Source organism: Ascaphus truei, chromosome 21 (genome assembly GCF_040206685.1).
Source record: "Ascaphus truei isolate aAscTru1 chromosome 21, aAscTru1.hap1, whole genome shotgun sequence".
NCBI lineage: Eukaryota > Metazoa > Chordata > Amphibia > Anura > Ascaphidae > Ascaphus > Ascaphus truei.
In genome coordinates, this window is record NC_134503.1 from 615,674 (window position 1) to 641,327 (window position 25,654).

The 25,654-nt window shown below is 64.7% G+C and overlaps 1 protein-coding gene across 1 annotated transcript; it reads left to right on the forward strand.

Moving 5' to 3' along the window:
- Positions 1-1,398: 1,398 nt before the first annotated feature.
- On the forward strand, positions 1,399-22,696 carry LOC142471879 (plexin-A3-like). Its single transcript, XM_075578301.1, has 10 exons — positions 1,399-1,483; positions 8,518-8,664; positions 10,781-10,940; positions 11,017-11,120; positions 11,233-11,329; positions 12,262-12,452; positions 12,523-12,692; positions 18,007-18,219; positions 19,051-19,201; positions 20,057-22,696. The coding sequence occupies exons 1-10, from the start codon at positions 1,439-1,441 to the stop codon at positions 20,150-20,152; spliced, it is 1,374 nt and encodes a 457-aa protein (XP_075434416.1). The 5' UTR covers positions 1,399-1,438; the 3' UTR covers positions 20,153-22,696.
- Positions 22,697-25,654: the final 2,958 nt, after the last annotated feature.

The following is a 25,654-nucleotide window of genomic DNA, read 5'->3' on the forward strand; positions in this document are numbered from 1 at the left end:
AAAGCGACACAAAGAAAGCTGAATATTTAAAAAACAAACCTGGTAAAGACCTAAGCTAAGAAGGTAGATAACTAAGCTAAGGGCATAAAGAAAGGTATGGCATAAATAAACGTATATACAAAAATGATGTACATAAGAAAAATAATAACTTAAACGAAGGGGGAGGCACAGGGGAGACAAAATGAAACAAAGACTCAAACCCTGAACAGCAATACAAAATATCAAAATCAAAAAAAGATGCATACAATGCCTGTGGTGGCTGCACAAAAGCAAGTAAGACACATGGCTGTAGAATCACAAAAAGCCAGTGCTGTTTGCACATATGAAACAACCTAGAGTAAGGGTTCCATAGGAGATAATGACTCCAGATAGCAGAGAAAATGATACTCAGCTGCCATATAGTGATGATGGAGTCAGTCCCACGGAGTTAAACTCCAGGATGTGTGGAAATAAGTCTTACAGTCCACAGGATAAGCACCAAGAGTCACGCCAGCAAAATAATGACTAGCTGCCTAGAGTGGACACTCAACGCGTTTCAGCCATTGTATTGTATGTCTTTATTTATATAGCGCCATTAATGTACATAGCGATTCACAGTAGTAATACATGTGGTAATCAAATAAATAACACATAATATAAATAACAGGTCATGGGAATAAGTGCTTTCGACATAAAAGTAACATTAAGGAAGAGGAGTCCCTGCTCCGAGGAGCTTACAGTCTAATTGGTAGGTAGGGAGAACATACAGAGACAGTAGGAGGGTGTTCTGGTAAGTGCGTCTGCAGGGGGCCAAGCTTTGTGTATCGTGTTCAGAATAGCCACAGTGCTATTCATATGCTTCTTTATGCAAGTGTGTCTTAAGGTGGGTCTTAAAGGTGGATAGAGAGGGTGCTAGTCGGGTACTGAGGGGAAGGGCATTCCAGAGGTGTGGGGCAGTCAGTGAGAAAGGTTTAAGGCGGGAGAGGGCTTTAGATACAAAGGGGGTAGAGAGAAGACATCCTTGAGAAGAACGCAAGTCGGGATGGTGCATAGCGAGAAATTAGGGCTGAGATGTAAGGAGGAGCAGAAGAGTGTAAAGCTTTAAAAGTGAGGAGAAGAACGGAGTGTGAGATGCGGGATTTGATCGGAAGCCAGGAGAGGGATTTCATGAGGGGAGATGCTGAGACAGATCTAGGAAAGAGTAGAGTGATTCTGGCAGCAGTGTTTAGGATAGATTGTAGGGGAGACAGGTGAGAGGCAGGAAGGCCGGACAGCAGGAGGTTACAGTAATCAAGACGGGAGAGAATGAGGGCCCGAGTCAGAGTTTTAGTAGTCGAGCAACAGAGGAAAGGGCATATATATACACACACAGACACACACACACACACACACATATGTATGCACACTATAACAGGTTGTGTGTATCTGCCCCATCAGGACTGAGTCTGTGGCAGAGAAGATGTTAACAAACTGGTTTACGTTTCTGCTCTACAAGTTCCTGAAGGTGAGAGGTGCGCCGAGAGCTGCCTGTGTGCGCCGAGAGCTGCCTGTGTGCGCCGAGAGCTGCCTGTGTGCGCCGAGAGCTGCCTGTGTGCGCCGAGAGCTGCCTGTGTGCGCCGAGAGCTGCCTGTGTGCGCCGAAAGCTGCCTGTGTGCGCCGAGAGCTGCCTGTGTGCGCCGAGAGCTGCCTGTGTGCGCCGAGAGCTGCCTGTGTGTGTGTGAGTGATGCCCGCGCTCCCTTCCGCGGCGCTGAGTGATGCCCGTGCTCCCTGCCGCGCCGCTGAGTGATGCCCGCGCTCCCTGCCGCGGAGCTGAGTGATGCCCGCGCTCCCTGCCGCGCCGCTGAGTGACCGTGCTCGCTGCCGCGGCGCTGAGTGATGCCCGCGCTCCCTGCCGCGCCGCTGAGTGACCGTGCTCGCTGCCGCGGCGCTGAGTGATGCCCGTGCTCCCTGCCGCGCCGCTGAGTGACCGTGCTCCCTGCCGCGGCGCTGAGTGATGCCCGCGCTCCCTGCCGCGCCGCTGAGTGACCGTGCTCCCTGCCGCGGCGCTGAGTGATGCCCGTGCTCCCTGCCGCGCCGCTGAGTGATGCCCGCGCTCCCTGCCGCGGAGCTGAGTGATGCCCGCGCTCCCTGCCGCGCCGCTGAGTGATTACCGCGCTCGCTGCCGCGGCGCTGAGTGATGCCCGCGCTCCCTGCCGCGCCGCTGAGTGACCGTGCTCGCTGCCGCGGCGCTGAGTGATGCCCGCGCTCCCTGCCGCGCCGCTGAGTGATGCCCGCGCTCCCTGCCGCGGCGCTGAGTGATTACCGCGCTCCCTGCCGCGCCGCTGAGTGATGCCCGCGCTCCCTGCCGCGCCGCTGTGATGCCCGCGCTCCCTGCCGCGGCGCTGAGTGATGCCCGCGCTCCCTGCCGCGGCGCTGAGTGACCGCGCTCCCTGCCGCGCCGCTGAGTGATGCCCGCGCTCCCTGCCGCGCCGCTGAGTGATGCCCGCGCTCCCTGCCGCGGCGCTGAGTGATGCCCGCGATCCCTGCCGCGCCGCTGAGTGATGCCCGCGCTCCCTGCCGCGCCGCTGAGTGATGCCCGCGCTCCCTGCCGCGCCGCTGAGTGATGCCCGCGCTCCCTGCCGCGGCGCTGAGTGATTACCGCGCTCCCTGCCGCGCCGCTGAGTGATGCCCGCGCTCCCTGCCGCGCCGCTGAGTGATGCCCGCGCTCCCTGCCGCGCCGCTGAGTGATGCCCGCGCTCCCTGCCGCGCCGCTGAGTGATGCCCGCGCTCCCTGCCGCGCCGCTGAGTGATGCCCGCGCTCCCTGCCGCGCCGCTGAGTGATGCCCGCGCTCCCTGCCGCGCCGCTGAGTGATGCCCGCGCTCCCTGCCGCGCCGCTGAGTGATGCCCGCGCTCCCTGCCGCGCCGCTGAGTGATGCCCGCGCTCCCTGCCGCGCCGCTGAGTGATGCCCGCGCTCCCTGCCGCGCCGCTGAGTGATGGCCGCGCTCCCTGCCGCGCCGCTGAGTGACCGCGCTCCCTGCCGCGCCGCTGAGTGATGCCCGCGCTCCCTGCCGCGGCGCTGAGTGACCGCGCTCCCTGCTGCGGCGCTGAGTGATTACCGCGCTCCCTGCCGCGCCGCTGAGTGATTACCGCGCTCCCTGCCGCGGCGCTGAGTGATGCCCGCGCTCCCTGCCGCGCCGCTGAGTGATGCCCGCGCTCCCTGCCGCGGCGCTGAGTGACCGCGCTCCCTGCCGCGGCGCTGAGTGATGCCCGCGCTCCCTGCCGCGCTGCTGAGTGATGCCCGCGCTCCCTGCCGCGGCGCTGAGTGACCGCGCTCCCTGCCGCGCCGCTGAGTGACCGCGCTCCCTGCCGCGCCGCTGAGTGATGCCCGTGCTCCCTGCCGCGCCGCTGAGTGATTACCGCGCTCCCTGCCGCGCCGCTGAGTGATGCCCGCGCTCCCTGACGCGCCGCTGAGTGATGCCCGCGCTCCCTGCCGCGCCGCTGAGTGACCGTGCTCGCTGCCGCGGCGCTGAGTGATGCCCGCGCTCCCTGCCGCGCCGCTGAGTGATGCCCGCGCTCCCTGCCGCGCCGCTGAGTGATGCCCGCGCTCCCTGCCGCGGCGCTGAGTGATTACCGCGCTCCCTGCCGCGCCGCTGAGTGATGCCCGCGCTCCCTGCCGCGCAGCTGAGTGATGCCCGCGCTCCCTGCCGCGGCGCTGAGTGACCGCGCTCCCTGCCGCGCCGCTGAGTGATGCCCGCGCTCCCTGCCGCGGCGCTGAGTGATGCCCGCGCTCCCTGCCGCGCCGCTGAGTGATGCCCGCGCTCCCTGCCGCGGCGCTGAGTGATTACCGCGCTCCCTGACGCGGCGCTGAGTGATGCCCGCGCTCCCTGCCGCGGCGCTGAGTGATTACCGCGCTCCCTGACGCGGCGCTCAGTGATGCCCGCGCTCCCTGCCGCGCCGCTGAGTGATGCCCGTGCTCCCTGCCGCGCCGCTGAGTGATGCCCGCGCTCCCTGCCGTGGCGCTGAGTGATGCCCGCGCTCCCTGCCGCGCCGCTGAGTGATGCCCGCGCTCCCTGCCGCGCCGCTGAGTGATGCCCGCGCTCCCTGCCGCGCCGCTGAGTGATGCCCGCGCTCCCTGCCACGCCACTGAGTGACCGCGCTCCCTGCCGCGGCGCTGAGTGATTACCGCGCTCCCTGCCGCGCCGCTGAGTGATTACCGCGCTCCCTGCCGCGGCGCTGAGTGATGCCCGCGCTCCCTGCCGCGCCGCTGAGTGATGCCCGCGCTCCCTGCCGCGGCGCTGAGTGACCGCGCTCCCTGCCGCGCCGCTGAGTGATGCCCGTGCTCCCTGCCGCGCCGCTGAGTGATGCCCGTGCTCCCTGCCGCGCCGCTGAGTGATTACCGCGCTCCCTGACGCGCCGCTGAGTGATGCCCGCGCTCCCTGCCGCGCCGCTGAGTGATGCCCGCGCTCCCTGACGCGCCGCTGAGTGATGCCCGTGCTCCCTGCCGCGGCGCTGAGTGACCGCGCTCCCTGCCGCGGCGCTGAGTGATTACCGCGCTCCCTGCCGCGGCGCTGAGTGATGCCCGCGCTCCCTGCCGCGGCGCTGAGTGACCGCGCTTTCTGCCGCGCCGCTGAGTGATTACCGCGCTCCCTGCCGCGCCGCTGAGTGATGCCCGCGCTCCCTGCCGCGCAGCTGAGTGATGCCCGCGCTCCCTGCCGCGGCGCTGAGTGACCGCGCTCCCTGCCGCGCCGCTGAGTGATGCCCGCGCTCCCTGCCGCGGCGCTGAGTGATGCCCGCGCTCCCTGCCGCGCCGCTGAGTGATGCCCGCGCTCCCTGCCGCGGCGCTGAGTGATTACCGCGCTCCCTGACGCGGCGCTGAGTGATGCCCGCGCTCCCTGCCGCGCCGCTGAGTGATGCCCGCGCTCCCTGACGCGGCGCTCAGTGATGCCCGCGCTCCCTGCCGCGCCGCTGAGTGATGCCCGCGCTCCCTGCCGCGCCGCTGAGTGATGCCCGCGCTCCCTGCCGCGCCGCTGAGTGATGCCCGCGCTCCCTGCCGCGCCGCTGAGTGATGCCCGCGCTCCCTGCCGCGCCGCTGAGTGATGCCCGCGCTCCCTGCCACGCCGCTGAGTGATGCCCGCGCTCCCTGCCGCGCCGCTGAGTGATGCCCGCGCTCCCTGCCGCGCCGCTGAGTGATGGCCGCGCTCCCTGCCGCGCCGCTGAGTGACCGCGCTCCCTGCCGCGCTGCTGAGTGATGCCCGCGCTCCCTGCCGCGGCGCTGAGTGACCGCGCTCCCTGCCGCGGCGCTGAGTGATTACCGCGCTCCCTGCCGCGCCGCTGAGTGATGCCCGCGCTCCCTGCCGCGGCGCTGAGTGACCGCGCTCCCTGCCGCGGCGCTGAGTGATTACCGCGCTCCCTGCCGCGCCGCTGAGTGATGCCCGCGCTCCCTGACGCGCCGCTGAGTGATGCCCGCGCTCCGACGCGCCGCTGAGTGATGCCCGCGCTCCCTGCCGCGGCGCTGAGTGACCGCGCTCCCTGCCGCGGCGCTGAGTGATTACCGCGCTCCCTGCCGTGGCGCTGAGTGATGCCCGCGCTCCCTGCCGCGGCGCTGAGTGACCGCGCTCCCTGCCGCGGCGCTGAGTGATTACCGCGCTCCCTGCCGCGCCGCTGAGTGATGCCCGCGCTCCCTGACGCGCCGCTGAGTGATGCCCGCACTCCCTGACGCGCCGCTGAGTGATGCCCGCGCTCCCTGCCGCGGCGCTGAGTGACCGCGCTCCCTGCCGCGGCGCTGAGTGATTACCGCGCTCCCTGCCGTGGCGCTGAGTGATGCCCGCGCTCCCTGCCGCGGCGCTGAGTGACCGCGCTCCCTGCCGCGGCGCTGAGTGATTACCGCGCTCCCTGCCGCGGCGCTGAGTGATTACCGCGCTCCCTGCCGCGCCGCTGAGTGATGCCCGTGCTCCCTGCCGCGCCGCTGAGTGATTACCGCGCTCCCTGCCGCGCCGCTGAGTGATGCCCGCGCTCCCTGACGCGCCGCTGAGTGATGCCCGCGCTCCCTGCCGCGCCGCTGAGTGATGCCCGCGCTCCCTGCCGCGGCGCTGAGTGATGCCCGCGCTCCCTGCCGCGCCGCTGAGTGATTACCGCGCTCCCTGCCGCGGCGCTGAGTGATGCCCGCGCTCCCTGCCGCGGCGCTGAGTGACCGCGCTCCCTGCCGCGGCGCTGAGTGATTACCGCGCTCCCTGCCGCGGCGCTGAGTGATGCCCGCGCTCCCTGCCGCGGCGCTGAGTGACCGCGCTCCCTGCCGCGGCGCTGAGTGATTACCGCGCTCCCTGCCGCGCCGCTGAGTGATGCCCGCGCTCCCTGACGCGCCGCTGAGTGATGCCCGCGCTCCCTGACGCGCCGCTGAGTGATGCCCGCGCTCCCTGCCGCGGCGCTGAGTGACCGCGCTCCCTGCCGCGGCGCTGAGTGATTACCGCGCTCCCTGCCGTGGCGCTGAGTGATGCCCGCGCTCCCTGCCGCGGCGCTGAGTGACCGCGCTCCCTGCCGCGGCGCTGAGTGATTACCGCGCTCCCTGCCGCGGCGCTGAGTGATTACCGCGCTCCCTGCCGCGCCGCTGAGTGATGCCCGTGCTCCCTGCCGCGCCGCTGAGTGATTACCGCGCTCCCTGCCGCGCCGCTGAGTGATGCCCGCGCTCCCTGACGCGCCGCTGAGTGATGCCCGCGCTCCCTGCCGCGCCGCTGAGTGATGCCCGCGCTCCCTGCCGCGCCGCTGAGTGATGGCCGCGCTCCCTGCCGCGCCGCTGAGTGATGCCCGCGCTCCCTGCCGCGCCGCTGAGTGATGCCCGCGCTCCCTGCCGCGCCTCTGAGTGATGCCCGCGCTCCCTGCCGCGCCGCTGAGTGATGCCCGCGCTCCCTGCCGCGCCGCTGAGTGATGCCCGCGCTCCCTGCCGCGCCGCTGAGTGATGCCCGCGCTCCCTGCCGCGCCGCTGAGTGATGCCCGCGCTCCCTGCCGCGCCGCTGAGTGATGCCCGCGCTCCCTGCCGCGCCGCTGAGTGATGCCCGCGCTCCCTGCCGCGCCGCTGAGTGATGCCCGCGCTCCCTGCCGCGCCGCTGAGTGATGGCCGCGCTCCCTGCCGCGCCGCTGAGTGATGCCCGCGCTCCCTGCCGCGCCGCTGAGTGATGCCCGCGCTCCCTGCCGCGCCGCTGAGTGATGCCCGCGCTCCCTGCCGCGCCGCTGAGTGATGCCCGCGCTCCCTGCCGCGCCGCTGAGTGATGCCCGCGCTCCCTGCCGCGGCTCTGAGTGATTACCACGCTCCCTGCCGCGCCGCTGAGTGATGCCCGCGCTCCCTGCCGCGCCGCTGAGTGATGCCCGCGCTCCCTGCCGCGCTGCTGAGTGATGCCCGCGCTCCCTGCCGCGCCGCTGAGTGATGCCCGCGCTCCCTGCCGCGCCGCTGAGTGATGCCCGCGCTCCCTGCCGCGCCGCTGAGTGATGCCCGCGCTCCCTGCCGCGCCGCTGAGTGATGCCCGCGCTCCCTGCCGCGCCGCTGAGTGATGCCCGCGCTCCCTGCCGCGCCGCTGAGTGATGCCCGCGCTCCCTGCCGCGCCGCTGAGTGATGCCCGCGCTCCCTGCCGCGGCGCTGAGTGATGCCCGCGCTCCCTGACGCGGCGCTGAGTGATGCCCGCGCTCCCTGCCGCGGCGCTGAGTGATGCCCGCGCTCCCTGCCGCGGTGCTGAGTGATGCCCGCGCTCCCTGCCGCGCCGCTGAGTGATGCCCGCGCTCCCTGCCGCGCCGCTGAGTGATTACCGCGCTCCCTGCCGCGCCGCTGAGTGATGCCCGCGCTCCCTGCCGCGGCGCTGAGTGATGCCCGCGCTCCCTGCCGCGCCGCTGAGTGATGGCCGCGCTCCCTGCCGCGCCGCTGAGTGATGCCCGCGCTCCCTGCCGCGCCGCTGAGTGATGCCCGCGCTCCCTGCCGCGCCTCTGAGTGATGCCCGCGCTCCCTGCCGCGCCGCTGAGTGATGCCCGCGCTCCCTGCCGCGCCGCTGAGTGATGCCCGCGCTCCCTGCCGCGCCGCTGAGTGATGCCCGCGCTCCCTGCCGCGCCGCTGAGTGATGCCCGCGCTCCCTGCCGCGCCGCTGAGTGATGCCCGCGCTCCCTGCCGCGCCGCTGAGTGATGCCCGCGCTCCCTGACGCGGCGCTGAGTGATGCCCGCGCTCCCTGCCGCGGCGCTGAGTGATGCCCGCGCTCCCTGACGCGGCGCTGAGTGATGCCCGCGCTCCCTGCCGCGGCGCTGAGTGATGCCCGCGCTCCCTGCCGCGCCGCTGAGTGATGCCCGCGCTCCCTGACGCGGCGCTGAGTGATGCCCGCGCTCCCTGCCGCGCCGCTGAGTGATGCCCGCGCTCCCTGCCGCGCCGCTGAGTGATGCCCGCGCTCCCTGACGCGGCGCTGAGTGATGCCCGCGCTCCCTGACGCGGCGCTGAGTGATGCCCGCGCTCCCTGCCGCGGCGCTGTGTGATGCCCGCGCTCCCTGCCGCGGCGCTGTGTGATGCCCATACTGCCGCCCTGCAGGAATGTGCCGGGGAGCCGCTCTTCATGCTGTTCTGCGCCATCAAGCAGCAGATGGAGAAGGGGCCGATCGATGCCATCACGGGAGAGGCGCGATACTCGCTGAGCGAGGACAAACTCATCCGCCAGCAGATCGACTACAAAGTGCTGGTGTGTCATTGTCACAACTCCCCCCCCCATACTGTCACAACTCCCCCCCCCATACTGTCACAACTCCCCCCCCATACTGTCACAACTCCCCCCCCCATACTGTCACAACTCCCCGCCCATACTGTCACAACTCCCCCCCCCATACTGTCACAACTCCCCCCCCATACTGTCACAACTCCCCCCCCCATACTGTCACAACTCCCCGCCCATACTGTCACAACTCCCCCCCCATACTGTCACAACTCCCCCCCCCCATACTGTCACAACTCCCCGCCCCATACTGTCACAACTCCCCGCCCCATACTGTCACAACTCCCCCCCCCATACTGTCACAACTCCCCCCCCATACTGTCACAACTCCCCGCCCATACTGTCACAACTCCCCCCCCCATACTGTCACAACTCCCCCCCCATACTGTCACAACTCCCCCCCCATACTGTCACAACTCCCCCCCCCCCATACTGTCACAACTCCCCCCCCATACTGTCACAACTCCCCCCCCATACTGTCACAACTCCCCCCCCATACTGTCACAACTCCCCCCCCCCCATACTGTCACAACTCCCCCCCCCATACTGTCACAACTCCCCCCCCATACTGTCACAACTCCCCCCCCATACTGTCACAACTCCCCCCCCATACTGTCACAACTCCCCCCCCCCATACTGTCACAACTCCCGACCCCCCCCCCCATACTGTCACAACTCCCCCCCCATACTGTCACAACTCCCCCCCCATACTGTCACAACTCCCCCCCCATACTGTCACAACTCCCCCCCCATACTGTCACAACTCCCCCCCCCCCATACTGTCACAATTCCCCCCCCCCCATACTGTCACAACTCCCCCCCCCCCCCATACTGTCACAACTCCCCCCCCCCATACTGTCACAACTCCCCCCCCCATACTGTCACAACTCCCCCCCCATACTGTCACAACTCCCCCCCCATACTGTCACAACTCCCCCCCCCCATACTGTCACAACTCCCCCCCCATACTGTCACAACTCCCCCCCCCATACTGTCACAACTCCCCCCCCATACTGTCACAACTCCCCCCCATACTGTCACAACTCCCCCCCCCCATACTGTCACAACTCCCCCCCCATACTGTCACAACTCCCCCCCATACTGTCACAACTCCCCCCCCCCATACTGTCACAACTCCCCCCCCCATACTGTCACAACTCCCCCCCCCCCCATACTGTCACAATTCCCCCCCCCCCATACTGTCACAATTCCCCCCCCCCCATACTGTCACAACTCCCCCCCCATACTGTCACAACTCCCCCCCCCATACTGTCACAATTCCCCCCCCCCATACTGTCACAACTCACCCCCCCCCATACTGTCACAACTCCCCCCCCCATACTGTCACAACTCCCCCCCCATACTGTCACAACTCCCCCCCCCATACTGTCACAACTCCCCCCCCATACTGTCACAACTCCCCCCCCATACTGTCACAACTCCCCCCCCATACTGTCACAACTCCCCCCCCATACTGTCACAACTCCCCCCCCCCATACTGTCACAACTCCCCCCCCATACTGTCACAACTCCCCCCCCATACTGTCACAACTCCCCCCCATACTGTCACAACTCCCCCCCCCCCATACTGTCACAACTCCCCCCCCATACTGTCACAACTCCCCCCCCATACTGTCACAACTCCCCCCCATACTGTCACAACTCCCCCCCCCATACTGTCACAACTCCCCCCCCATACTGTCACAACTCCCCGCCCATACTGTCATAACTCCCCCCCCCATACTGTCACAACTCCCCCCCATACTGTCACAACTCCCCCCCCATACTGTCACAACTCCCCCCCCATACTGTCACAACTCCCCCCCCCCACTGTCACAACTCCCCCCCCCCATACTGTCACAACTCCCGACCCCCCCCCCATACTGTCACAACTCCCCCCCCCATACTGTCACAACTCCCCCCCCCATACTGTCACAACACCCCCCCCTCTATACTGTCACAACTCCCCCCCCTCTATACTGTCACAACTCCCCCCCCATACTGTCTGCCACGTCCTGCCCCCCCCCCGCTGTTTCCCATACTCCTCCGGCGCGGGAATTGTCACCTCCCCGTCTCTTCCCCACAGACCTTGAGCTGCGTGTGTCCCGACAGCGAGAACGGCGCAGAGATCCCCGTGAAGGTCATCAACTGTGACACGGTGACACAGACCAAGGACAAGCTGCTGGACGCGGGGTACAAGGGGATCCCCCACACCCAGAGGCCAAAGGCCGAGGACATGGACCTAGGTGAGGGGCGCGGTCAGGGGCCTGGGGGAGAGAGGGGGGTCCCCACACTGTCCTTACGCACCCCTCGTACCCGCAGAATGGCGCCAGGGCCGCGCGACCCGCATTATCCTGCAGGACGAGGACGTCACCACGAAGATCGAGTGCGACTGGAAGAGACTCAACACGCTGGCGCATTACCAGGTGATGCCCCCTCGCTGCACCGGGTAACTGCCCCACACGGGGACCCATCTATTGCCCTGACTCCCTCACCCCGTTCCTGCCCCGTGTCCCTATTCCACCTCTCCTCCCACAGGTGGCAGACGGCTCCTCGGTGGCGCTGATACCCAAGCAGGTGTCTGCCTACAACATCACCAACTCCTTCACCTTCACCCGCTCCCTCAGCCGATACGGTGAGTGCCCGCTGCCTCGCCTGAGTGCCCCGCTGCCTCGCCCCGTTCCCTCAGCCAATACGGTGAGTGCCCCGCTGCCTCGCCCCGCTGCTCCCCCCTCGCTCTCAACGTGCGCAGTAACCATACTCCCTCCCCCCGCGCCCCCCACAGAGTCTCCTGCGCACGTCCAGCAGCCCAGACAGCCTGCGCTCCCGCGCCCCGATGATAACCCGCTGCCTCACCCCACTGTCTCGCCCCGCTGCCTCGCCCCACTGCTCCCCCTCTCTCTCACCGTGCGCAGTAACCATACTCCCTCCCCCCGCGCCCCCCGCAGAGTCTCCTGCGCACGTCCAGCAGCCCGGACAGCCTGCGCTCCCGCGCCCCGATGATAACCCGCTGCCTCGCCCCGCTGCTCCCCCCTCTCTCTCACCGTGCGCAGTAACCATACTCCCCCGCCCCGCACCCCCCGCAGAGTCTCTCCTGCGCACGTCCAGCAGCCCGGACAGCCTGCGCTCCCGCGCCCCGATGATAACCCGCTGCCTCGCCCCGCAGAGTCTCTCCTGCGCACGTCCAGCAGCCCAGACAGCCTGCGCTCCCGCGCCCCGATGATAACCCGCTGCCTCGCCCCGCAGAGTCTCTCCTGCGCACGTCCAGCAGCCTGGACAGCCTGCGCTCCCGCGCCCCGATGATAACCCGCTGCCTCGCCCCGCAGAGTCTCTCCTGCGCACGTCCAGCAGCCCGGACAGCCTGCGCTCCCGCGCCCCGATGATAACCCGCTGCCTCGCCCCGCAGAGTCTCTCCTGCGCACGTCCAGCAGCCCGGACAGCCTGCGCTCCCGCGCCCCGATGATAACCCGCTGCCTCGCCCCGCAGAGTCTCTCCTGCGCACGTCCAGCAGCCTGGACAGCCTGCGCTCCTGCGCCCCGATGATAACCCCGCTGCCTCGCCCCGCAGAGTCTCTCCTGCGCACGTCCAGCAGCCCGGACAGCCTGCGCTCCCGCGCCCCGATGATAACCCCGGACCAGGAGACTGGCACCAAACTCTGGCACCTGGTGAAGAACCACGAGCACAGCGACCACAAAGAGGGCGACCGCGGCAGCAAGATGGTGTCCGAAATCTACCTGACTCGGCTGCTGGCCACCAAGGTGAGGGAGCAGCCCACGGAAGGGGGGAGGGCGGGGGGGACACGTGGCTCACTCTGCTGTCCACTCTCAGGGAACGCTGCAGAAGTTCGTGGACGACCTGTTTGAGACGGTGTTCAGCACCGCGCACAGGGGCAGCGCGCTCCCGCTCGCCATTAAATACATGTTCGACTTCCTGGACGAGCAAGCGGACCGGCGGCAGATCACGGACCCCGACGTCCGGCACACGTGGAAGAGCAACTGGTGAGCAGGGGCCACGGGGGGCACACAGGGGAGGGGGGACACAGGGGGGCCGCACACGGGAGGGGGGACACAGGGGAGGGGGGCTGCACACAGGGGAGGGGGGAGGGACACAGGGGAGGGGGGACATATATGGGGGGCCGCACACAGGCGAGGGGGGACACGGGGGCCACACACTGAGGGGTAACACATAGGGGGGGCACACACAGAGGAGGAGGACAAAAACGGGGGGGCACATACAGAGGGGGGAAACGGGGGGCCACACACGGAGGGGGGGCAGAGGTTGGGCAGTCCTAAGGATTAGTCTTGCTGTAGTGACAGGAGCCGGCGCTGCCACGTCCCACTTATCTCTCGCACGATGACGTTATCCACGTGCACAGTGACACCTGGTAATCCACGTCCTGACCCCCCCCCCCCCCAGACTGCAGACAGAGACCCCGCCTCGGTCATGCAACTCCAGTCCCTAAGGGCCGCCAACAGGTCAGGTTTTCTGGATATCCCTGCTTCAGCACAAGTGGTGCAGTCGAAGACTGAGCCACTGATTGAGCCACCGGTGCTGAAGCAGTGGCTTGAGTTGGTGGCCCGTGAGGATTGGAGTTGGCCTCTCCCCTCCTGCCCCGAGCTGGGACCCCCCCGCCTTATACCCGCTCCTCCCCTCCTGCCCCGAGCTGGGACCCCCCCGCCTTATACCCGCTCCTCCCCTCCTGCCCCGAGCTGGGACCCCCCCGCCTTATACCCGCTCCTCCCCTCCTGCCCCGAGCTGGGACCCCCCCGCCTTATACCCGACCCTCCCCTCCTGCCCCGAGCTGGGACCCCCCGTCTTATACCCGCTCCTCCCCTCCTGCCCCGAGCTGGGACACCCCGCCTTATACCCGCTCCTCCCCTCCTGCCCCGAGCTGGGACCCCCCGTCTTATACCCGCTCCTCCCCTCCTGCCCCGAGCTGGGACACCCCGTCTTACACCCGCTCCTCCCCTCCTGCCCCGAGCTGGGACACCCCGTCTTATACCCGCCTCTCCCCTCCTGCCCCGAGCTGGGACCCCCCGTCTTATACCCGCCTCTCCCCTCCTGCCCCGAGCTGGGACCCCCCGTCTTATACCCGCCTCTCCCCTCCTGCCCCGAGCTGGGACACCCCGTCTTATACCCGCCTCTCCCCTCCTGCCCCGAGCTGGGACACCCCGTCTTATACCCGCTCCTCCCCTCCTGCCCCGAGCTGGGACACCCCGTCTTATACCCGCTCCTCCCCTCCTGCCCCGAGCTGGGACACCCCGTCTTATACCCGCCTCTCCCCTCCTGCCCCGAGCTGGGACACCCCGTCTTATACCCGCCTCTCCCCTCCTGCTCCGAGCTGGGTCCCCCCGTCTTATACCCGCCTCTCCCCTCCTGCCCCGAGCTGGGACCCCCCGTCTTATACCCGCCTCTCCCCTCCTGCCCCGAGCTGGGACACCCCGTCTTATACCCGCCTCTCCCCTCCTGCCCCGAGCTGGGACACCCCGTCTTATACCCGCTCCTCCCCTCCTGCCCCGAGCTGGGACCCCCCGTCTTATACCCGCTCCTCCCCTCCTGCCCCGAGCTGGGACACCCCGTCTTATACCCGCCTCTCCCCTCCTGCCCCGAGCTGGGACCCCCGTCTTATACCCGCCTCTCCCCTCCTGCCCCGAGCTGGGACCCCCCGTCTTATACCCGCCTCTCCCCTCCTGCCCCGAGCTGGGACACCCCGTCTTATACCCGCCTCTCCCCTCCTGCCCCGAGCTGGGACCCCCGTCTTATACCCGCTTCTCCCCTCCTGCCCCGAGCTGGGACCCCCCGTCTTATACCCGCCTCTCCCCTCCTGCCCCGAGCTGGGACCCCCCGTCTTATACCCACCTCTCCCCTCCTGCCCCGAGCTGGGACACCCCGTCTTATACCCCGCTCCTCCCCCTCCTGCCCCGAGCTGGGACACCCCGTCTTATACCCGCTCCTCCCCTCCTGCCCCGAGCTGGGACCCCCCGTCTTATACCCCGCCTCTCCCCTCCTGCCCCGAGCTGGGACCCCCCCGTCTTATACCCGCTCCTCCCCTCCTGCCCCGAGCTGGGACACCCCGTCTTATACCCGCTCCTCCCCTCCTGCCCCGAGCTGGGACCCCCCCGTCTTATACCCGCCTCTCCCCTCCTGCCCCGAGCTGGGACCCCCGTCTTATACCCGCTCCTCCCCTCCTGCCCCGAGCTGGGACCCCCCGTCTTATACCCGCCTCTCCCTCCTGCCCCGAGCTGGACCCCCGTCTTATACCCGCCTCTCCCCTCCTGCCCCGAGCTGGGACACCCCGTCTTATACCCGCTCCTCCCCTCCTGCCCCGAGCTGGGACCCCCCGTCTTATACCCGCTCCTCCCCTCCTGCCCCGAGCTGGGACCCCCCGTCTTATACCCCGCCTCTCCCCTCCTGCCCCGAGCTGGGACCCCCCCGTCTTATACCCGCCTCTCCCCTCCTGCCCCGAGCTGGGACCCCCCCGTCTTATACCCCGCCTCTCCCCTCCTGCCCCGAGCTGGGACACCCCGTCTTATACCCGCCTCTCCCCTCCTGCCCCGAGCTGGGACACCCCGTCTTATACCCACCTCTCCCCTCCTGCCCCGAGCTGGGACACCCCGTCTTATACCCGCTCCTCCCCTCCTGCCCCGAGCTGGGACCCCCCGTCTTATACCCGCTCCTCCCCTCCTGCCCCGAGCTGGGACCCCCCGTCTTATACCCGCCTCTCCCCTCCTGCCCCGAGCTGGGACCCCCCCGTCTTATACCCGCCTCTCCCCTCCTGCCCCGAGCTGGGACCCCCGTCTTATACCCACCTCTCCCCTCCTGCCCCGAGCTGGGACACCCCGTCTTATACCCGCTCCTCCCTCCTGCCCCGAGGCTGGGACCCCCCGTCTTATACCCACCTCTCCCCTCCTGCCCCGAGCTGGGACACCCCGTCTTATACCCGCTCCTCCCCTCCTGCCCCGAGCTGGGACACCCCGTCTTATACCCGCTCCTCCCCTCCTGCCCCGAGCTGGGACCCCCCCGTCTTATACCCGCCTCTCCCCTCCTGCCCCGAGCTGGACCCCCCGTCTTATACCCGCTCCTCCCCTCCTGCCCCGAGCTGGGACACCCCGTCTTATACCCGCTCCTCCCCTCCTGCCCCGAGCTGGGACCCCCCGTCTTATACCCCGCCTCTCCCCTCCTGCCCCGAGCTGGGACCCCCCCGTCTTATACCCGCTCCTCCCCTCCTGCCCCGAGCTGGGACCCCCCGTCTTATACCCGCCTCTCCCCTCCTGCCCCGAGCTGGGACCCCCGTCTTATACCCGCCTCTCCCCTCCTGCCCCGAGCTGGGACACCCCGTCTTATACCCGCTCCTCCCCTCCTGCCCCGAGCTGGGACCCCCCGTCTTATACCCGCTCCTCCCCTCCTGCCCCGAGCTGGGACCCCCCCGTCTTATACCCGCCTCTCCCCTCCTGCCCCGAGCTGGGACCCCCCCGTCTTATACCCGCCTCTCCCCTCCTGCCCCGAGCTGGGGACCCCCCCGTCTTATACCCGCCTCTCCCCTCCTGCCCCGAGCTGGGACACCCCGTCTTATACCCGCCTCTCCCCTCCTGCCCCGAGCTGGGACACCCCGTCTTATACCCACCTCTCCCCTCCTGCCCCGAGCTGGGACACCCCGTCTTATACCCGCTCCCTCCCCTCCTGCCCCGAGCTGGGACCCCCCGTCTTATACCCGCTCCTCCCCTCCTGCCCCGAGCTGGGACCCCCCCGTCTTATACCCGCCTCTCCCCTCCTGCCCCGAGCTGGGACCCCCCCGTCTTATAACCCGCCTCTCCCCTCCTGCCCCGAGCTGGGACCCCCGTCTTATACCCACCTCTCCCCTCCTGCCCCGAGCTGGGACACCCCGTCTTATACCCGCTCCTCCCCTCCTGCCCCGAGCTGGGACCCCCCGTCTTATACCCGCCTCTCCCCTCCTGCCCCGAGCTGGGACCCCCCCGTCTTATACCCGCCTCTCCCCTCCTGCCCCCGAGCTGGGACACCCCGTCTTATACCCGCCTCTCCCCTCCTGCCCCGAGCTGGGACCCCCCGTCTTATACCCGCTCCTCCCCTCCTGCCCCGAGCTGGGACACCCCCGTCTTATACCCCGCTCCTCCCCTCCTGCCCCGAGCTGGGACACCCCGCCTCTCCCCTCCCAGCCCCGAGCTGGGACACCCCGTCCTATACCCGCCCTCTCCCCTCCTGCCCCGAGCTGGGACCCCCCGTCTTATACCCGCTTTTCCCCCTCCTGCCCCGAGCTGGGACACCCCGTCTTATACCCGCCTCTCCCCTCCTGCCCCGAGCTGGGACCCCCCGCCTTATACCCGCTCCTCCCCTCCTGCCCCGAGCTGGGACCCCCCATCTTATACCCGCTCCTCCCCTCCTGCCCCGAGTTGGGACACCCCGTCTTATACCCGCCTCTCCCCTCCTGCCCCGAGCTGGGACCCCCGTCTTATACCCGCTCCTGCCCTCCTGCCCCGAGCTGGGACCCCCCGTCTTATACCCGCCTCTCCCCTCCTGCCCCGAGCTGGGACCCCCCGTCTTACACCCGCTCCTCCCCCTCCTGCCCCGAGCTGGGACCCCCCCGTCTTATACCCGCCTCTCCCCTCCTGCCCCGAGCTGGGACACCCCGTCTTATACCCGCTCCTCCCCTCCTGCCCCGAGCTGGGACACCCCCGCCTTATACCCGCTCCTCCCCTCCTGCCCCGAGCTGGGACCCCCCCATCTTATACCCGCTTCTCCCCTCCTGCCCTGAGCTGGGACCCCCCCCGTCTTACACACCTGCTCCTCCCCTCCTGCCCCAAGCTGGGACCCCCCGTCTTACACCCGCTCCTGCCCCAAGCTGGGACACACCCCGTCTTACACCCGCTCCTCCCCTCCTGCCCCGAGCTGGGACCCCCCCGTCTTATACCCGCTCCTCCCCTCCTGCCCCGAGCTGGGACACCCCGCCTTATACCCGCTCCTCCCCTCCTGCCCCGAGCTGGGACCCCCCGTCTTATACCCGCTCCTCCCCTCCTGCCCCGAGCTGGGACACCCCGTCTTATACCCGCCTCTCCCCTCCTGCCCCGAGCTGGGACCCCCCCGTCTTATACCCGCCTCTCCCCTCCTGCCCCGAGCTGGGACCCCCCGTCTTATACCCGCCTCTCCCCTCCTGCCCCGAGCTGGGACCCCCCGTCTTATACCCGCCTCTCCCCTCCTGCCCCGAGCTGGGACACCCCGTCTTATACCCGCTCCTCCCCCCCCAGCCCCGAGCTGGGACACCCCGTCTTATACCCGCTCCTCCCCCCCCCCCCCCAGCCTCCCTCTGCGATTTTGGGTGAACGTGATCAAGAACCCCCAGTTCGTGTTCGACATCCACAAGAACAGTATCACGGACGCGTGCCTCTCCGTGGTGGCGCAGACCTTCATGGATTCCTGCTCCACCTCGGAGCACCGCCTGGGCAAAGACTCGCCCAGCAACAAGCTGCTCTACGCCAAGGACATCCCCAACTACAAGAGCTGGGTGGAGAGGTGAGCACCCAAACAGATAAAGGGAGGGGGCAGATAAGGGATCCAGTCCCCCGCTGAAAGGAGACGGTCACATGGGTGAGAGGCGCAGCACCGAAATCATAGCACCCCTCTTATCACTATCATAGCACCCCTCTTATCACTATCATTGACATGGGGGGGGGGGGGCAACTCCAGTATTAGTGATATCCCTGCTTCAGCACAGGTGGCTCAGTCATAATGACTGAGCCACTGATTGAGCCACCTGTGCTGAAGCAGAGATCTCTTTAATACGTGGCCTGTTGGTGGCCCTTGCGGAATGGTGTTGACTTCCCGTCATAGATCAATTTAAACATAGAATCACCCCTCTGCCACGTCTGTGTTCCCACGGGCCCCTCGGCCACGTCTGTGATCCCACCGGCCCCTCGGCCACGTCTGTGATCCCACCGGCCCCTCAGCCACGTCTGTGTTCCCACCGGCCCCTCTGCCACGTCTGTGATCCCACCGGCCCCTCAGCCACGTCTGTGATCCCATCGGCCCCTCGGCCACGTCTGTGTTCCCACCGGCCCCTCGGCCACGTCTGTGATCCCACGGGCCCCTCAGCCACGTCTGTGTTCCCACCGGCCCCTCGGCCACGTCTGTGATCCCACCGGCCCCTCGGCCACGTCTGTGATCCCACCGGCCCCTCTGCCACGTCTGTGATCCCCTGCTGTGACCGCTGGCCCCCTCGTTTGCCCCCAAACTGGTTTCCTGAGGCGGTATGCGCCTGCGCCTGCGCCTCCTCTGCTGGGCGGCCGCGCACTGCGGCCAGTACAGGATCAGGAGGTGATAGCCGCGCTCGGCCCTTGTTTGCAGGTATTACCGGGACATCGGGAAGATGCCGGCAATCAGCGACCAGGACATGGACGCCTACCTGGTGGAACAATCCCGACTCCACGCCGCCGAGTTCAACTCCCTCAGCGCGCTCAGCGAGCTGTACTTCTACGTGAACAAGTACCGGGAGGAGGTGAGGGCGCGCCCGCGGGCGAGAGACGGGCGATATAATGAGGTCATGCTTAGTGTGAGACGCGTACTTTTAACCCCTTTGATGCCGGAGGGGCGGCACCGCATTGCAGGGTATAGGGCTGCGCGCGCGCGGTGCAAAATCCCAAAAAAAGAAATCCGGTGATAACTGTTTCCCTCTCTCTCACCCCCCCCCCCCCTCTCTCACCCGCCCCCCTCTCACCCCCCCCCCCTCTCTCACCCCCACCCCTCTCTCACCCCCCCCCCATCTCTCTCACCCCCCCCCCATCTCTCTCACCCCCCCCTCTCTCTCACCCCCCCTCTCTCACCCCCCTCTCTCTCTCACCCCCCCTCTCTCTCTCACTCCCCTCCTCTCTTGACCCCCCTCCCTGCCCCCCCTCTCTCTCGACCCCCCCCTCTCCGCCCCCATCTCTCCCTCTCCCCCCCCCTCTCTACCTTGACCGCCCCTCTCGCCGCCATCTCTCCCCCCCTCTCTTGACCCTCTCTCTCGCCGCCCCCCCCTCTCTCTCGCCGACCCCCTCTCTCTCTTGACCCCCCTCCCCCTCTCTCGCCCCCCCTCCCCGCCCCCTCTCTCGCCCCCCCTCCCCGCCCCCATCTCTCTCGTCCCCTCGCTCTCGCCCACCCTCTCGCTCTCCCCCCTCTCGCCCTCTCACCAACCCTCTCTCGCCCCCTCCCACCCTCTTTCCCCTTCCTCTCTTCCCTCTATCCCCCTCCCCCATCTCTCTTTCCACCCCCCTCCTCTCCTTCCCCCACTCTTTCTCCCCCCCTCCTCCATCTCTCTCTTCCCCCCCCCACCTACTCTCTCTCTCTCTTCCCTCCTCTCCTTCGCTCCCTACAGATCCTCACGGCGCTGGACCGCGACTCATACTGTCGTAAACATAAACTGCGTCAGAAGCTGGAACAAGTCATCAATATGGTATCGAGTAACAGCTGAGCGGTGTTACCGGCGGCGCCCCCACTCCCCGGCAGCTGAGCAGCGTTACCGGCGGCGCCCCCACTCCCCGGCAGCTGAGCGGCGTTACCAGCGGCGCCCCCACTCCCCGGCAGCTGAGCGGTGTTACCGGCGGCGCCCCCACTCCCTGGCAGCTGAGCGGTGTTACCGGCGCCGCCCCCACTCCCCGGCAGCTGAGCGGTGTTACCGGCGCCGCCCCCACTCCAGCATTCCTCTCCCTTCCTGGACCCTAAGACCTGCCAACTACTGAGCGGAAGGTGCCAGTGGCGTCCGCACACACCACGCGGTGACCTCGCTCTGTAAGGGGAGCGGATAACACCGGAGGCGCGTGACGTACATGCAACGCTAGCGCACTATCCTGCGACGGCGGAGGGGACCCTGTGTCACCAACCCCCAGAATCCTCCTCTCCCAGGAGTGTGGAGGAAACATCAGCCGTGACTTTGATGCGTAGAAAGCCCTGGCGCCCGGGGCGGGGCCTGAGCTCGCCCGCGTCCTGTGTCCGTGTGACGAGGTGGCCGCTGTTACAGTGCCTTGTGCTTAGTCTTTAGGGGACAGTGAGGGGGAGCGGCGCTGTGACTGGTGCCCGCTCACAGGAGGGCGAGGATCAGCGCTGTGCGGCGCCCCACCCCCAGGACTTGTTAGCCGGTGTTTCCTGGGAGCTTGGAGTTGGGGCCCCCAGGAGCCGAGGCGTCTCCAAATCCCCCTGTCCATGTTTCGGTAACACGTGAAGCCATATGACTGAGGGACAACCTCCCATCTCTACCCACTAATAATCTCACTGTACTTCTGTACCCCAACTTCCTGAGGCACTTTAGTGATGTGGTTCCCCCGTCTGTGCCCAGGTCCCTTCTGCTTGTGACATCGCTGCGCTGCCTGTGATGTCATCAGCAGACAGGAAGTGCTGCGGGTTACTCTGTGAGGAGATTAGCGCCTGTCTGTGATGTGAGATGAGGGGGTCCTGTGATTGGGCATCGTAGATAGGGGGGACCCCTCCTTGTTCCTCTTCTTTTGTGCCATGCGATACCAGTGATACTTTCGGACTTTGCCGCTGTGATCTCGGAACCCGTTACTTCCGCAGCGGCTTCTGGGAATCAAAGAGTTAACATACACATTCCTAACAGCGGCAAACCGCGTCCAGCGCCGACCGGGACATTCTGCGTCCGTCCTATTTATATCTTCGTGTTTTTAATTTATTTAACTTATTGGTGGAGCTGTTAACCCTGCGTTGACAAAGTATTCTGCATTGCAGAGCAATATATATATATACCTGTAACGTGCAGAGCGTCGCCGGGCGCCTGGCAGTGAAGGGGTCGGGAAGGAGCGCGCCGCGTTGTAAATAATTGTTCTTTTTCTTATGAGCTCTGGTAATACGGACCTGAGGAGTGGGAGCGGGCTCTCCGTGTGACCCCCCCCGCGCTGTCTCCGTGTGACCCCCCCGCGCGGACTCATTGTGACCCACCCACACGCTCTCCGTGTAACCCGCGCTGTGTCTGTGTACCCCTCCCCCCGCCTGCGCTGTCTCACTGTGACCCCCCCACACGCTGTCTGTGTACCCCTCCCCCCACCCGCGCTGTCTCATTGTGTACCCCTCCCACCCCACACTTTCTGTGTACCCCTCCCACCGCCCCGTGCTTTCTCATTGTGATCCCCCCACATGCAGTGTCTATGTACCCCTCCCCCCACTCGCGCTGTCTCCACCCCCCCCCCACCACGCTGTCTGCTGTGTACCCCTCCCCCCCCCCCCACAGTAACGTGCTCCCCTCCCTCAGAGAGTGGTATATTCAGGTCCTGGCTGCATTTCTGGAGCTTGGTAACCATCGAGCCCAAGGAGGCAGCGTGTGTGGCGGTAACCCGCCTTCTGAAGTTCCTTATTGCCAAACTGGAAACATTCCATATCACTGGTCAGGTTCTGGCAATGAATCACACACTCACACTCACACTCTGTACACAGCACGGGCACATATACCCAGATACACTGTACACAGCACGGGCACATATCCCCCAACACATTGTATATAGCACAGGCACATATACCCAGAGCTTTCCTTACCTGACGATACCTCTCCCACGGCCCGCCCGCTCCCATGATCCCGCAGTGTAAATGTGTAGAAATGTATATATATTTTTGTGGGTGTATTTTGTACGTCGCTCCTATCTCCCCTCCCCATGCTGTGTAACCCCTTCCCTGCCGGAGGGGCCTCATTGCATAATGTATATTACCGTATTTTCTACTGGAAAGGAACGCGGCTCATTAGACTGCAATCCGGTCCCGGCTCCTCCAGCAGACAACGGGTTAAAATATTTTGCTGTGGATCTCCCCGAAGGGATTTAGGTGCCTTATCAATTCCGTTCCGCTCCGTAGTGAGCACCCGCGTAGGCGCAGGAGGTGGCGGCGGTGGCGGCGGCGCAGTACATATCCGCACTTTGTGTTTCCCGAGGCAGACAGTCGCACACTGTGAGCGTGGCTTTTAATTTAATTTTATTATTTGATGTTCTTTTGCAAAATAAATGATTTAAAATCCGTATCTCTGGCTGGAGTTCTCTGTATACTAACCCGTCCTTCCCAGATCTGTTTCTACACGCCATCCACACGCCATCCACACGCCAGCAAAACATACAACCCCGCCAAAGTCATGGAAGTTAAGTATCAAGCGCAGAACAAATGCTTTTAGGCCCAGATCCACTAAACGCAGATAAGGGGTTTGGTGCTCGACCACTAACCGCCTGTAACAGGACTGGCCGTGCTCTGGTGCCCCTTATAATGTGTGTGGGGTATTTAGTTTGTTTATATATCTTTATATTGCACCCACAGAGTACTTGGCACTGTACAAAAGAGATGATACCTGTAATAACAGCAACAAACAGACGGAGCAAGGAAATCATTGGCCGGAGAGCTTACAATCTAAGTGTCAACTTGTCTGTCGCACGCAATAAAAATGACGAGTCATTATTTTTTCTTTTCTGTCAAATAAAAGCGCAAAATATCGGCGGAATACGCTTTGTGCCGTGATATACTGGGACCCTGCTATATACCCTCAGTATGTGATATACTGTGACCATGCTATATACCCTCAGTATGTGATATACTGGGACCATGCTATATACCCTCAGTATGTGATATACTGGGACCATGCTATATACCCTCGGTACGTGATATACTGGGACCATGCTATATACCCTCAGTATGTGATATACTGTGACCATGCTATATACCCTCAGTATGTGATATACTGTGACCATGCTATATACCCTCAGTATGTGATATACTGGGACCCTGCTATATACCCTCGGTATGTGATATACTGGGACCCTGCTATATACCCTCGGTATGTGATATACTGGGACCCTGCTATATACCCTCGGTACGTGATATACTGGGACCATGCTATATACCCTCGGTACGTGATATACTGGGACCATGCTATATACCCTCGGTACGTGATATACTGGGACCATGCTATATACCCTCGGTACGTGATATACTGGGACCATGCTATATACCCTCGGTACGTGATATACTGGGACCATGCTATATACCCTCGGTACGTGATATACTGGGACCATGCTATATACCCTCGGTACGTGATATACTGGGACCATGCTATATACCCTCGGTACGTGATATACTGGGACCATGCTATATACCCTCGGTACGTGATATACTGGGACCATGCTATATACCCTCGGTACGTGATATACTGGGACCCTGCTATATACCCTCGGTACGTGATATACTGGGACCCTGCTATATACCCTCGGTACGTGATATACTGGGACCCTGCTATATACCCTCGGTACGTGATATACTGGGACCCTGCTATATACCCTCGGTACGTGATATACTGGGACCATGCTATATACCCTCGGTACGTGATATACTGTGACCATGCTATATACCCTCGGTACGTGATATACTGTGACCATGCTATATACACTCGGTACGTGATATACTGTGACCATGCTATATACCCTCGGTACGTGATATACTGGGACCATGCTATATACCCTCGGTACGTGATATACTGTGACCATGCTATATACCCTCAGTACGTGATATACTGTGACCATGCTATATACCCTCAGTATGTGAAGGGTTGCCAGGCGTCTTCTCCAAAAATCCTGGACACAATGGTGAAAGATGCGACATGCTCGAGCCACGCACCTCACCGCTCCATGCTGTTTCCTCCTCTCCTTGGCCCCAGGCACCTGGCCCCACCCCCAGGCTCCTGACACCACCTCCTGATTGGCTGCATTACCCAGAGGCAGCTGATCAGGATGGAGGGAGCTGCCCCACCCCCTAGCAACAGCCCCGCTCTCTCCCCGCTCTGGGCAACCGAGCCAGGTCACACTGCCCAGAGAGGTAATACCGGTATACCCGTACACGCCCAGAGAGGTAATACCGGTATACACATACACGCTCAGTGAGGTAATACCGGTATACACATACACGCCCAGAGAGGTAATACCGGTATACCCGTACACGCCCAGAGAGGTAATACCGGTATACCCGTACACGCCCAGAGAGGTAATACCGGTATACCCGTACACGCCCAGAGAGGTAATACCGGTATACCCGTACACGCCCAGAGAGGTAATACCGGTATACCCGGACACGCCCAGAGAGGTAATACCGGTATACCCGTACACGCCCAGAGAGGTAATACCGGTATACACGTACACGCCCAGAGAGGTAATACCGGTATACACGTACACGCCCAGAGAGGTAATACCGGTATACACGTACACGCCCAGAGAGGTAATACCGGTATACCCGTACACGCCCAGAGAGGTAATACCGGTATACCCGTACACGCCCAGAGAGGTAATACCGGTATACCCGTACACGCCCAGAGAGGTAATACCGGTATACACGTACACGCCCAGAGAGGTAATACCGGTATACACGTACACGCCCAGAGAGGTAATACCGGTATACACGTACACGCCCAGAGAGGTAATACCGGTATACACGTACACGCCCAGAGAGGTAATACCGGTATACCCGTACACGCCCAGAGAGGTAATACCGGTATACACGTACACGCCCAGAGAGGTATACCGGTATACCCGTACACGCCCAGAGAGGTAATACCGGTATACCCGTACACGCCCAGAGAGGTAATACCGGTATACACGTACACGCCCAGAGAGGTAATACCGGTATACACATACACGCCCAGAGAGGTAATACCGGTATACACATACACGCCCAGAGAGGTAATACCGGTATACACATACACGCCCAGAGAGGTAATACCGGTATACACGTACACGCCCAGAGAGGTAATACCGGTATACACGTACACGCCCAGAGAGGTAATACCGGTATACACGTACACGCCCAGAGAGGTAATACCGGTATACACGTACACACCCAGAGAGGTAATACCGGTATACACATACACACCCAGAGAGGTAATACCGGTATACACATACACGCCCAGAGAGGTAATACCGGTATGCACATACACGCCCAGAGAGGT